Genomic DNA, 14,395 nt, shown 5'->3' on the forward strand with positions numbered 1-14,395 from the left:
TTGCGGTCTATATTGCCGAAGCAATATCTAATTGAGAAACAGTACGGATATCTTTCATATTTAAGCAAGTGATAATATCATTGTTGTATTTTGCAGGAAAAATAGGCATGTAAAGAAGGAGAATTTCCCAGAGTATGTCATGTCCAGACTTGATTTCCCTGATGACTTGTTAGCTGAAGAGAACGTCATACCATCATTATGGGCTGCCCTTGTGTGTCTACCATCTGTTAGGTATGAAATTATTTTCTTTTTCTATACATCTGCATCTACATCTATGCAAATACGTGTCGACGCCTGTTCAGCAACAGGGTTGTAGCTAGGGAATTTTTAGTGCCAGGTGGTATTTGAGGGAATTTTTCGTGAAATTTTACAATTTTATTGAAAAATGCCTAAATTTGGCCAAATTCTATATTTCTATGTGATTTTGCCATTTTTGACACTTGAGTGCTGGGTGCTAGAGCTTAAATTGTTTATCAGTGGTGGGCTCTAAATCTGAGTGCTGAACATCCCTGTTCAGCAACTAGACAAGGGATGTGTGTGGTGCCTCAAACACTTGCGCGATGTGCTCGCATTCATACAATGGTGCAAGTAAAAAGGTGGCTCCTAGATGACTTGGGCATTCATGGCTCCCTTGAACTGCTCTACTGTAGGCAGTTCAATGATGTTAGAGGAGAGCGCATCTCAGTCATGCAGAGTTCTTGGGAAGAACTTTGCCTGTAGTTGTCCGAACTGGAACGGAGTCATATGAACTTTTTCTGATGTTATATTTATTGTTTGTTTGTTTTTTATTAGGGTTAATAAAGGTAATTTCACCCTGTTGGGTATATTCATTCCAATCGAAAATTATCAAATTTATGCACTCATATTCTTGGCAATGATTATACACAGAGTGATTAACATTAAGGGCATTAAATATGCAGTTCTAATACCTTCCATATTGTGACGACACCATTTGAACCTAATACCTATAGATTGAAATCTTTCCATTGCATTTGCAAGGAACATCTTGTTTATCGTATCAACCCATTATTAGTATAATAATTTCAACATTGAGGCTTAAACCATTAACTTTTACTGTACATGATACTAAAGGCCTATAACTTTATGTGCCTAATTCGTGTTATGTGCTATTGCTTTTGCAGACCCCTTGATGTTGACCAGTGTAGCACCAAACTGCAGAAGTTGATTGATAATTTGTGGAGCATCGTATCGTCTGAACAAAGTCATTCAGGTAATAATCAACTTGTGTTCTTCTTGTCAGTTCTACATATAATTTGGAGTCAAAATTAATTAATTTCTTTGTGAAATGTCCAAGCTTTTAAGTGTAAAGGGACATGATGATATATTCCATAGATTAAAAGCCTGGAAGCACTGATATATTGATTCTTATTGATTGCTTACAATGTTTATTATGCTCCTTTTCTATTTTGTTTTTACTGAAATATTTAATTACATTATGTTTTCAATAATCAGCTTATCTTCTACAACAAGCAAGTTAGTTCCTCAAACTAATCCCACAAACATGATAATAGCGCCCATTTGATATCTGTAATTCCCATGCAGTTTTTGGATCTAATTTGGGAAATCAGTTGTATTTTGCCTGGAAAATGTTCTAGTTTATTTTCTCTAAATGGAAGCCTCAACACAGATGAACAGCATTATGTGTATGCTTACAATCCCTCTATAATAGTTCTCCCTGTTTTGAGAAATACATTGAAGTAAAATAAAAGTAAGTGAGAATTTGTCATATGCTTGATATTTTCAGATACATTGCTGTATTTGCTGTCGCAAGCAATTGTTTGTCTTCTGCAAGTTAACTCCAGCAAGAAGGATAAACCGGTAATAGAAGTTGACTTTGTTGTAAACATGCTTAGGTAAGTTATTGCCTTTAAATGTTCTCAATAGGTCTTGGGTTAAATGGGCTACCGTAAACGTTCGCCTAATGGCGCTATCGGCTGCCTTGACATGACTGGAATTTTAGGCACAATCTAAAAGTGCCCTCCCATAAAAATCCCACCAGCAAATAAGGGCACGTATACCCTTAATTCTTGTTGGGATTTTCAGAGGAGGGAGGTCCCTATTAGTACCTGAAATTTACTCCAAGGCAAAGGAGCTCATGTGCGCCATTAGGCGAACGTTTACGGTATTCCAGTTGAATTTACACACCCCTATGGAAGATATGACCTTAATCTTCCACACAGATAGTGTGAATTTCGAGTGGGGTTACTGAAATGGAGAGACTCCATTTGAAATCTATACCCTCTGTGGGAGAGATTAAGGTTATGTCTTCCATAGGGTGTGTATGGATTACAAAAGTCAAGTTCATATGAACTTGAATATGTGACCCGATCTGGTTCAATCCGGCTAAAGTCGGCAATAATGAAACTGAGATATAGGCAAAAAATGAGGAGAAAAATAAATAAAAAAAGAGACCAGGAGGTTCAATATCAGTAAGATTTGGTACTGGGCAAGTTAGTAATGGTAGTAATTCAATATTTCCGACTTAGGCCAGAGTGAATCAGATTAGGTCACGTATAAACTTACGGAATAGAAAATGTCAACTTTAAAATAAATTTGAACATTCAGTGTCATGAAGCTAAATTTTTGTTTTAAACTGTACAGAATTAGTGTTTAGACAATGTAATATTAGGTTTTAAAGGTCTCATTACACTGTAGTTGTAAAGGCTGTTGATTTTCAGCAAATTTCATATGACGAACTGTCTGCTCCCTTTATCGGATGATGGAGGAAAGTTGTCCAATGTGACCAATATGATGCAGTAATCAAACACAACATTTCTTCTGTTTTTCAGAACACATCCTAGTTCTCAGCATGCATTGCTAGCAGCAGATATATACTTCAGACACTCTTGTCAACAAGGCCATGATGAAGTGGTCTCAACAGAGATTCTGGACCAAATCTTTCCAAGCTTGCAGCCAAATTTGTCATCTCCATACCACAAGGTAAGCTATTTATGATCTAATGACCAACCAAATGACATTTATTGGGAAGATATATAACTATCTTATTCAATGTAAAGGAAAGATAATTATAAAATCAACGATCATGATCCTATTCTTCCGGCCCTGTAACCCAAAATTTGGTACTTCTTGGCTACTTTTTTGACAAAAGTGGATTGATTTTGACAAAAGTGGATTGATTTTGACAAAAGTGGATTGATTTTGACTAAATGTACATTTCTAGAGTTGGGTGATTTTTAGTTTCATCAGATCTATTTTGTTTTTGTTTTGTTTTAAATGCCTGGCGGACAGACTAATAGACTTGTTGCAGAGAGATATGCAAAATAATCTTAATTCTAAAATTTGATCCAAATCGAACAAACGGTTTTTGAGATATTGCTGTTGAAAGATTCTTTGTATTCTATTGTTTTTGCCAATATATTGATGAAGTTAATGAAGAAAATTGGCAAAATGTGCTCATTAATATTAATTTTGCCAATATTTTCCCAATATTTTATGAATAAACCTTCATACTACTTTTACCTTTAAAATTTTGACCTGAAACTTTGCCAATGTGTCTCTATGACCTAAACCTTTAACATGTGATTTTCCATAAATCTAATTTGCATATTTGCATAATTAATTAGCCTTAAGTATAATGCTAATTAATTATGCAAATATGCAAATTAGATGGGCGGGAAAATCACATGGTAATGTTTTAGGCCATAGAAACACATTGGCGCAGTTTCATGTCAAAATCATATAAAATAAAAGTAGTATGAAGATTTATTCATAAGATATTGGTATAATATTGGCAAACATGAATATTCATGAGCACATTTTGCCAATTTTCCTCATTAACTTCATCAATATATTGGCAAAAACAATAGAATACAAAGAAACTAAAAACATGCATATCTTGACAACCGTATGTCCGATTTCCTTCAAACAAAAACTATTTTGCTCAGCGTATTTCGCTTAACTTATTCAATCTATTCAAATGGTTCTAAATTCAGTTTCTGTTTTCCAGAAACATCGTTTTGAACCCCCTTAAGCCAAGACAAAATACAATTTGATTAATTCAAAGAAAGACACTTTCTACCAGTACTGCAATACGGATTAACCGTTTTGATTATCCTTTATTCAGGTCCGACTTCTGAGCCTGCGAATCTTAAGCCAGTTCCCAGTGGCCCTGCCCATTGTGCCTGATCTGGTGAGTAGGATTTAAGATAGATGACTTGATATTTGTAAGGATGTCAAAAATGTTCTTGCAAATGGTTTCACCACTACTCTTTAGAGGAACGACCTTCCTGACTTCCTGTAATGATCTCGGTGTGTACAACAGAATGTTGTGAGTAATCATACTTTCTGATGGTTAATAATCAACTTTGCATAATGGGCTACTCTAGTTGAAATACATACACCTCCCATGGAAGACAAAACCTTAATCTCCCACACAGGGGGTGTGAATTTCAAATGGAGTCACCCAATCAGGTAAACCCATTTGAAACTCACACACTCCTGTGTAGAAGATTAAGGTCATGTCTTCCTTAGGAGTGTATGGATTTCAACTGGAGGAGCCAATAGTCTCTTGAATGACTCGTGACATCATTATTTTTGGCGTAAAACAACTCGGCTTTGCCGTGTTGTTTTACTTAGAATAATGATGTCGCCCTTGTTATATGAGATGATTGAGGCATGACAGCGGCTAAAAACAATATCTTTATTTTCTAATTAATGGGGCGTTTTTGAAGTACTTACCCTGTAAAAGGAAGTGTCAATCAATGTATCAATCCAATGATCAATCAATCAATTTTTCTGTTGCATATTTATTTGCAGCCTACTCAACAAGTGAGTGTATTCAAGCTGTGTCTCAAGGCAGAGCGGATACCAATTACAGTAGAGGATTACAGAGAAAAACTGAAATGTCTACAGAGATTAGAATATGGTGCTGTCAAGTATAACATACCAATAGGCAACTACCAAGAGGTATGAATCCACACTAAAAATATTGTTACATGTTCTAGCTCCAGTGACACCACAAACATAATGTCCTGGGTTGGGTATCACCGGAGGTGCGTGTGCTGAAGTTAATTGTTAATGCCTAGTGCTACAGCAAGTTTTTTATGTATTGTTCAAAGTTTATCAAATCGTCAGGTGCATTACATAGTGATGGATGTCAAACCCAGGGTGCATTACATAGTGACGGATGTTGATGGCAAATTTATTTTAAAAATGGGCATCGGAGTAGGTAAATTGTATTGGGCATAGATTATAAACTTGCCATTAATGTTCAGCAATTTATTTATGTGTCTATTAAAAGTAGACGTTAAAATGTAGTAAAATCGGACAACTCACATATATTTAATAGATTGCCAAAGTTATCCGTCACTATGTCTTGCGCTATTATTTTCACAGCTCAAAACACTATGGATTTCACTGTAAAGTGTAGATCCGTCGCTATGTAATGCACCTGATGAAATGTTAAGACCTTACAATACATGTTTATCCAAAGGTCCAAGAAAATTAATGAGGTGGTATTGTATACTTTGGTTTACCTCATTCAGATGCACCTCCAAAAATAATGTTTAGAATACATGTTGATTCTGTTTTCTCTTGTTACAGGTGCCATTGCGATATCTGCTGGGCATGTTATATGTCAATTTCAAGTGGGTATGGCAACCAACTATTGACTTGATCAAGTAAGTAAACAACATGTACTAGGATTCTGTATATGATCCAATGAAAAACTGCAGAAGCTTACCCCTTTGGCCTTTTACAAATTTAAGTCCACTAATTGTGGTGTAAAAAGGCGAGAAGTTTTTAAACAATAAGAACCAAACCCCCAACAACCTTTGTAATCAGTCTTCTCTGCAGATTTCCGTAAGCTTTAAAATTACAATTTGTTTAGCTGGGTGTAAAAGCGTACAAGAAATATGCACCAAACATCAAAACTTATATGAAAAGATGCCATAACCAGTTCTGTTTAGAACTTCAGCCAATCTCTTTTATACAGCTGAATAACTTTTTAAAGAAAACATGCTTGGAAAAATGGGTTTTTCTAAGATCAACATTTACCCCTCAACTAAAATAGATATTATGCTAAATTCTTGTAAAATTTTCTTTGATGCACAGGTCTCATGCATATGGCATGAACAAGAAAATGTTCTGGGAAGTTTTTGGTCATCACCTTCAAGCAGCTGCTACAAAGACTGAAAATGACTTCAGGACCACTGGAGAAAACAATACACAACAAACAAAACCCTCAGCTGCCACCCAGTCCAGCCAGGAGGACCCACCATGTGATTTAACAGAACTGTTCAGTAGATTCCAAGAGGGTATGATGACGAGTGCAGACAGACCTGATGACTGGAATTACAGGCTGCTTATGTGGAAAGCAATGTGGGCATTTGCTGATAAAGCTGAGAGCTGTTCTAGAGAGCTTGTCCCGCTGATTTTCACGTTTATGAAGTAAGAAATACATTAACATATATCCAATAACCCTGTTTAACGGGCGAACAGATTTTTCAAGTATGGTCGGTCGTCCGGGATTTCTTTTTTCTGGATGCTATAATGACTCTAAAATATCACAAAAAGCTTTAAAAATCTGGCAAAAAATATTTTTGAAAATGTTCTGAATTGTGCAAACATTTTCAGTCTAAAATCAATAAATTTTGGCCAAAAAACAGCTGATTTGACATGATTTTAGTAGAAGTGGTAATTTTTTATGCTTTGTGAACTACTTTGCTTGTTCTTTAATTCAAGATTTTGACCTACATCATTGACCTGTGTTTAAAGGAATTTTCACACATTTTTGTTTCCATGGTAGCCGTGTTGAGTGCAAAAAGAATGAAAATTAATGTTCTGCAAAACAGTCACTCTTTTACAGTTGTTATGGTTCACAACTTAGTTGTCAGCATTCAAATCGTCTGGATATTTTGAAATGGTTTTGATCAGGGCTTGAAAAAATGTTAATTTCCCGGGAAGCAAGCTAATTTCCCACAATTTATAGTGACTAGCGGTCACCCGTCTTTCGCGGTTCCCAGGCAAATTGCAACTTGAGAAGGAAAGGAAAAAAAGAAGGAAGAAAAAGAAAGAAAGAACAAGGAGATAAAAGCTGTGTTGTATACAATTTGATAAGCTTATTTTCAAAGTATTGCAACCTACTCATCAAAATATCCATGAAGTTGGTCATACATTTTGGGCATAGAAATTAAGTGACTGTATATCCCTTTCAACAAACGGCTTGACATCGCTTGCATTTTCTTCCTTAAAATTTCCAGAAATGAGTACTACCCAGCTGATGTCAATAATGCTCCCACCCAAGATATCAGAAAGAAAGGCAAGGCTGATGATAACCTCCCTGACCAATTAAATCAAGAGATGGATGATGACGATGATGTCATCACTCACTTGGAGGAGCCTGGCAAACCGGATAGGAAGAGAAGAATTGGAGCTGTTAACAGGTACATTTTTGTTATGCTAATTCGGTACATTAACTGTCTAACACTTTTTTACAGGTTCAGCTGAAAACAAGTCTGTATTATATTGTTCACTGACTTTAGGTATGTTATACTTGGATAGTTTTGTAGGTCACCCAAAGTATGCTGCACAATTCACCATAGAAGTGATTCAGATTCAACTTTATTTAGCCATGGAGGGCCTACTTCAACCCTAGGTTGTTCTTCCTTGGGGCCGTGGATAGATGATGTAACAAGTTTAACTACCATAGCAATAGGTTTAAACAATTTTTGAATTTATTGCACTTCACTAGTATGTTCACGCGGTACCTCTAAGCCATAGATGTCAAAGTACAGGGATAAAGACCTGGATAGTAATTCTATAGAATATTAATATTATGCGGATTACTTGCACCTGTAAAATTAGTATCTACTATCTTTGAAAAGAGCGGTATTGTATTCAATCTATGATTGCAGACATACACAGGTGATGAGTGCAACCTGCTTGTAGTGCAGGGCGATATATTCAAAAATTGTTTAAACCTATTATGGTAGTTAACCCTGTTACATCACCACTTCTATGGCAAATGTCGATGTTGTGTATCATATGGAAACATGGTTTCTTTTGCAGCTAAAATTACCCTACATTAAATACTTTTATGTCAGATTGGATAAAAATGATTGCGACTGGTAAAGTAGTAAATACCTACAGAAGCAAAAAATACAGAATTTTGAAGTGTAGAATTACTGAATCAACCATAAAGTAAAAAGCAGGATTCAATACTAAACTGAGCTCAAAAAGAAACTTATAATTTTTCACAAGGTCATATCTTGAAATCCTCTCCATCAAATTGAACCAAAATTACACACAGATTTGCTTCAATATTCTACTCTTAACACATGTCAGTAACCAAGCAGTTATCCAACTGACACAACAGCAAAATGCACTGACATGGGACAGCTTCCTGGACCACATTCACAGCCCAGCCCTGCTTCATGAACACAGTGTATGAAAAGCAGAAAGCAGCCCCGTTTAATCATCTTGTGTGCATTCTCACAGATTTTTTGTCCTAGGTGCCAAATGTTGGGCTGTGAAAATGAAGGAAGTCCAGGAAGCTGTCCCATGACAGTGCATTTTGCTGTTGTGTCAATTGGACAACTGCTTGGTTACTGACATGTGTTTTGAGTAGAGTATTAAGGTAATCCTGTGTGTAATTTTGGTTCATTTTGATTGACAGTATTTTAAGATATGACCTTGTGATTCACAAGTTGTAAAAAATTATAAGTTTCTTTTTGAGCTCAGTTTATTTCGGTGATTTCACCCAGCTGGGTTTGGCATCTTTTCAAATGAATGTTGATGTTCTGCACATATACTGCACCAAAAAGTATCCTTACACTGGGAAGAAAAATCTTAATTTTAAAACTAAACTGTGACCATATTTGGATAGATTTATTTGTTTAATAGATTTACTATCTCACCCGGCACATTATGACACCCCATTGAATCCAATGTGACTTTAAGAAGCAAAGTTACAAGCATTTGATTAGATGAAGGTTCAGTTTTAAAAGTGACAAATTGGCTTATTCAAATCTCCACGGACTAGACATCTGGTTTGAGAGTGGTGAATGGCTAATTTATGCGTGCCTTTAATTTAAAACAAAAGGAGCAACAGAAAACCGAGTGAGACAAAATAATTGACAAATAAAATGAAAGCTTCATTGAAGAAACTGTGTTGTCTCTTTGTTGCGCAATGTATAGGCCAGCTGGACTTTCGTCTATTCAATTGCTTGTAACTTTACTTCTTGAGGTCGCATTGGATTCAATGTGGTGTCATAATGTGCAGTATTAGATAGTGCATCTATTGAAAAAAACAAATTTATTCCAACATGGTTCAGTTTTGGAATTGTGATTATTTTTCCAAGTGTAAGGATACTTTTTTGGCGCAGTATATTTCTTGTATGCTATTACATCCAGTTAGGCAGATTAACAGAAAACACTTTTGAGACTCACTATTGTTATTGTCATGTTTGCTTCAAGGTGCCTGTCGGCAATGTTGGAGTTGTTCAGTAAATTCCGTAGCCCAAAGTCTATGCATCAGGAGTCGAAATTGAGAGAGCTCTACTTCAAAGTAAGTACATTGATCAATTGAACAAGTACATGTTTGTTTGCTCAATACCATTCTTATTCTTAATGTACATTTCCACAATTATAGACCTGTAAAAAAGCCCAAAGCAAAACAGCAACTTATGAATCAAAGTTCAACTGGTCCAATAATCAATCAACCTTTAATCTGATTCAGACTCAGCGCGATGTGAAGCGGCGATGCTATAAAAACTGAAATCTGAGCCAGGTTTTTATGAGCTCGGAGTGAAAATTCTCATTGTACGGTAGAAATTTCGGTTGGATATTGTTCAACTTTCTTGCATCGTGCTGCGATATCACAGCCGTGCATGGTTGTGATTGGCTGCTTGAAAATCAAGGTCTTCAGAATGACCATAAAAGGAGATGCAGACCCCACATGCTTTTAAAACATAGCAGCATCGCGCGATGAAATTGAAGTGTACATTTTAATTTCATTGCGCGATGTTTTAAGATCGCCCTGCGATGTGGAGTCTGAATCGAACTTTAGGCTGGGCTCTCAACATGTGGATACTCCAGAAATTATTTAACTAAATGATCAGTAATTATACTTTGGCCTGGAGTGATCTCACCTGGTATAGTGTTGTGCTCTGCCAAAAAGTTCTGAAAAATGCTGCCCTCGATATTGTGAACACTCCTGCTCAAATGTATTCGAAGGACCAAGAAACATCCTGAAATTCAGTGAAGTTGTATATTATCACTATCTGTGAAACAGCATAATGGTGCTGACTCAATTCTACTAATATAATTATTATTCAATTTTTATCATATTTACCAACATATTATTTTCTCTACAGCTCTTGTCAGTGAAAAATGGTTTGATTCAGAAGGCAGCCCTGTCGTGTGTGATGACCTACAAATACAAGTATCTGATACCATATAAGGAGAACTTTGATGCTTTGATGGATGACAAGAGTTTCCGTGAAGCTTTGGTACAGTTCAGCATTGAGGAGACTAATGGAGTTGTACAAGAAGAGCACAGGGAAGGCTTGCTACCTGTACTCTTTAGGTATGTATTCATTGAGGAGACTAATGGAGTTGTACAAGAAGAGCACAGGGAAGGCTTGCTACCTGTACTCTTTAGGTATGTATTCATTGAGGAGACTAATGGAGTTGTACAAGAAGAGCACAGGGAAGGCTTGCTACCTGTACTCTTTAGGTATGTATTCATTGAGGAGACTAATGGAGTTGTACAAGAAGAGCACAGGGAAGGCTTGCTACCTGTACTCTTTAGGTATGTATTCTTTGAGGAGACTAATGGAGTTGTACAAGAAGAGCACAGGGAAGGCTTGCTACCTGTACTCTTTAGGTATGTATGCATTGAGGAGACTAATGGAGTTGTACAAGAAGAGCACAGGGAAGGCTTGCTACCTGTACTCTTTAGGTATGTAAGGCTGCATAGAGTTGAGCAATGATTTCTAGGTTAATTTGGTGTTTCTTGAATTATGACTGACTCTTACTAATAATTTAATTGTCACTGACGAGAATTCCTTTCAGGACAATATAAGTATGTGTACATTAAAAGCAACAATTAACAGAAGGTAGTTTCATCCCACGCCACCCCTTCCCATCAAAAATAGATTTCTAATAACAATTCACAGGACCTGTTAATGCACAGTTTTTGTCTTTGATATCAGATAAGGCCATTGGGCTATTCTGTTTAAAATCCACACTACCCTTGTGGAGAGGGAGTATGAATTTCATATAGAATTAATACATTCTTCCACAGTGGTGGTGTGGATTTTTTCAGTTAAAGTGAAAATTTTATGTATTGAAATTGGAGTATATTTCCTCATTATAAAGAGTGCACATAACTTTATGATGGATTACTTGAGAAGTATCAAAACTTGTTTTCTGAAATATTTTGGAAGTTCTCCCAAGGACAGCTTTACTCACTATCTAGCCAGCTGGTCCACTCACAACAAACTATCTTCACACTCTGTTGCAGAATCTTGTATGGCAAGATGTTGAGCAAGACGGGACCAGGAACTCAAGGCAAAGGAGGCGGGTCGGTGCGGAGATCAATCATATTGAGATTCATAGCAGGCTCGCAGTCTGAGGCAGAGATGGATGTCTTCATGGATCTTGTCATGGGACCTTGCCAACACCTGGTTCAAGGTATTAGATCAATGGTTGTATTCTAAGATTGAACACGTACAAGTTTGAATTTATGCATTCTTTTGTTTTTCACTTTTGAGCTTCAGATATATTTGCATGCAATAATGTTGCTCTGTTTTAGAATCCATATCCTTGGGTATTCTACTGGGAATTCTATCATACTGGATTGTCATGTATGGGTGAATATCTTTTGGCAGTTAATTTAATGTAAAATTTGTTCCTCTTTGCCACTTAATAATGAATACCGTAAAACCTCATCTACAAGCATATAAAGTGTTTTTGATGAAAGCTAAGTTCATACGAAACTAGCGTAAATATGCCAATACAAGAGATTGGTCTTACAAAAATACTTGTTCGTATATGCTTGGCTCTGTCATTTATTTGCTCAAACTCCATAATGGCACCTGGATTAATTTAGCTTTCATCAGAAGCACTATGCTTGGAGACGAGGTTTTACGGTATGTTGTGTTGTTTTTTGAAGAATAAAGATGGCTCCCTGTCAGCTGAAAAAAAAATATAAAAAAATATAAAAATGTTTGCACAAGCGGTACTTTGATTCCCAATCTTCTACAGTGATATCAGAGTTAGAACTTTGTTGCCAATGTTGGCCGATTGAATCATGTCATGAATATTTGGTGCCTCATCTGGTATTTTATTACCCCAAAATGGGGGTACATGTTGGCAAGTGCCAAACTTCCTTTGTAGACACTGTAGAGTTTGTGCATACATTGCTTAGCGGTTTACAAAAGTGAACATCTTTTTATATTGCACCTAATATCATCATATTTAGAGCTATTCCAGTTGAGATCCATACACACACACACCCAACACCCCCACACACCCTGTGGAAGACATGACATTAATCACCGGTATAGATTTCAAATTGAGTCACCCATGCAGATAACCCTATTTGAAATTCAGGTAATCACATTTGAAATTCACACTCCCTGAGTGGAAGATTAAGGTCATGTCTTACATACGGGTGTATGGATTTCAACTGGAATAGTTCAATGTGTGGATTATTAATAGACAGTTAAACAGCCAGACAACTTTTGGTATCCCCTTCGTATGGGATATACAAACAATGATAATACACATCATTTTGTAGGAGCTCAATTGATTTGACTTTGAATTATTTTCTTCTGCAGATGACTGCAGACTGATGATGCAAGATACACTGAACACCCTAGACTTGTCTGCCGTTGTTCCTTTGAAGAAGCAACACAGGTATGCACAATGCATGTGTTGGGGTGTGTTTGTGTGCATTTGTTTGATTTGTGTGCAACAATGTTGCATTTGAGGACAATGTGATCAGTCTGCCCATGGGTCTGGTAGCAAGTTTAAATCTGACATGCCTATACTGCGACAAGGCGTCTTCCTTGTCACTCAGGAGTAATTGGTAGCTTTTAAAGGATAATGATAGTTGTAGTGCTAAAAGAATGCTAGGGTAGTGCATCTAAATTGTGAATGATTGTGATAAAGTTCATTAGAAGTACAGTAAAATAATGTAATGGAACGTGTTGACACTATCAGGTCTAGTGCACTTAAACTCATCAACTACATTTTTAGTGAAACTTTGACAGTTGAAAGCAGTAAGGTTGCAAGTGTAAAGTAAATCATTTCAGACCTTGCATTCAATCAGCAATTGTTTCCATTCATTCCATAGCATGTTGGACACCTTCAGTGTTATTTTTACCAAGCTGGGTCATCTGATTGATCGCTATCGACCCACACTGCTTCACCTCATCACATGTCTCGTGGCTAGCTACACCAAGATGTTGGACCAGAGAAATGAGGTAGGTTTTGTTTGTTTGTTTGTTTGTTTTCCTTTTTGTTTTGGTCTCCGATTCTGTAGCGAATCTTATTTACATGGTATGTTTGTGTTAAAACAATATCTGAATAACTCTAGGCTTACGCCACGGCCCTGCATTTCTTATATCACCTTGATAAGAGTTCGAAGCCCTGTCATCAACAGAGGGCAGTAATCCCACGGTAAAGATGTCTGATGAACCGCGCTAATGAGCTGGTCAGTAACCATATAAAAGGCTTGTTTCCGCCAAAAATTGACAAGTAACTTTCACAAATTTCTAGATACAGTTACTAGAAGGTCGTGCGATGAAATCCAACCATTTGTTAATCATTTCGTGCGATGAAATCCAACCATTTGTTAATCATTTCTTAGGGAGCAATAATAAGCCCAATCGGCATTGGAAGTTTGCAATGCATTGTGGGACAGTTTTTGCAGTTTTAGGACACTTTGTCCTTTGACCTATCGGGAAAATTGCTGTAATTATTAATAATTTATTTATTATTGTCATAATGTTATCAATAAAAATATTTAAATAATTAATTCATTTAATAATAATGTTTTTTAAGTTTGTTTTTATTCTAGTAACACGTTTTAAATTATATTTTGTACGCACAAAACCCGAATTTTTCTGAATTTTCCAGATAGGTCAAAGGGCAAAGTGTCCTAAAAAAACCGGAAGTTACAATAGCGATTTGGCTTATTATTCCTCATGAATATTAACGTCATGTTCATGACATCATAGTTACTTGAATTTAGTTTATTTTGACATTTTGAAACATTTAACACTCAAAAGACACACAAAATCAATCAGAAATATTTTTCTTCATTTCACTTGAGTTTCCATGCCGAGATTCTAGCATCAGAATAATCTCCTTTTCAAGATACAGCTTTTATAAGTGTCATATGTCA

The 14,395-nt window shown here is 36.3% G+C and overlaps 1 protein-coding gene across 1 annotated transcript in view; it reads left to right on the top strand.

The window, feature by feature from the left end:
• The first annotated feature begins 101 nt into the window (after window positions 1-101).
• Window positions 102-14,395, top strand: part of LOC140166291 (small subunit processome component 20 homolog) — a 55,306-nt gene continuing 41,012 nt past the window's right edge. Inside the window, 14 exon segments of the mRNA XM_072189702.1 lie at window positions 102-231; window positions 1,143-1,231; window positions 1,766-1,874; window positions 2,811-2,961; window positions 4,106-4,171; window positions 4,798-4,947; window positions 5,584-5,660; window positions 6,094-6,429; window positions 7,242-7,424; window positions 9,457-9,547; window positions 10,356-10,567; window positions 11,507-11,676; window positions 12,825-12,903; window positions 13,343-13,472. Coding sequence (XP_072045803.1) covers window positions 140-231; window positions 1,143-1,231; window positions 1,766-1,874; window positions 2,811-2,961; window positions 4,106-4,171; window positions 4,798-4,947; window positions 5,584-5,660; window positions 6,094-6,429; window positions 7,242-7,424; window positions 9,457-9,547; window positions 10,356-10,567; window positions 11,507-11,676; window positions 12,825-12,903; window positions 13,343-13,472 — 1,935 coding nt within the window. The 5' untranslated portion in view covers window positions 102-139.

This window comes from Amphiura filiformis, chromosome 12 (assembly GCF_039555335.1).
Source record: "Amphiura filiformis chromosome 12, Afil_fr2py, whole genome shotgun sequence".
In the NCBI taxonomy this organism is placed as follows: domain Eukaryota; kingdom Metazoa; phylum Echinodermata; class Ophiuroidea; order Amphilepidida; family Amphiuridae; genus Amphiura; species Amphiura filiformis.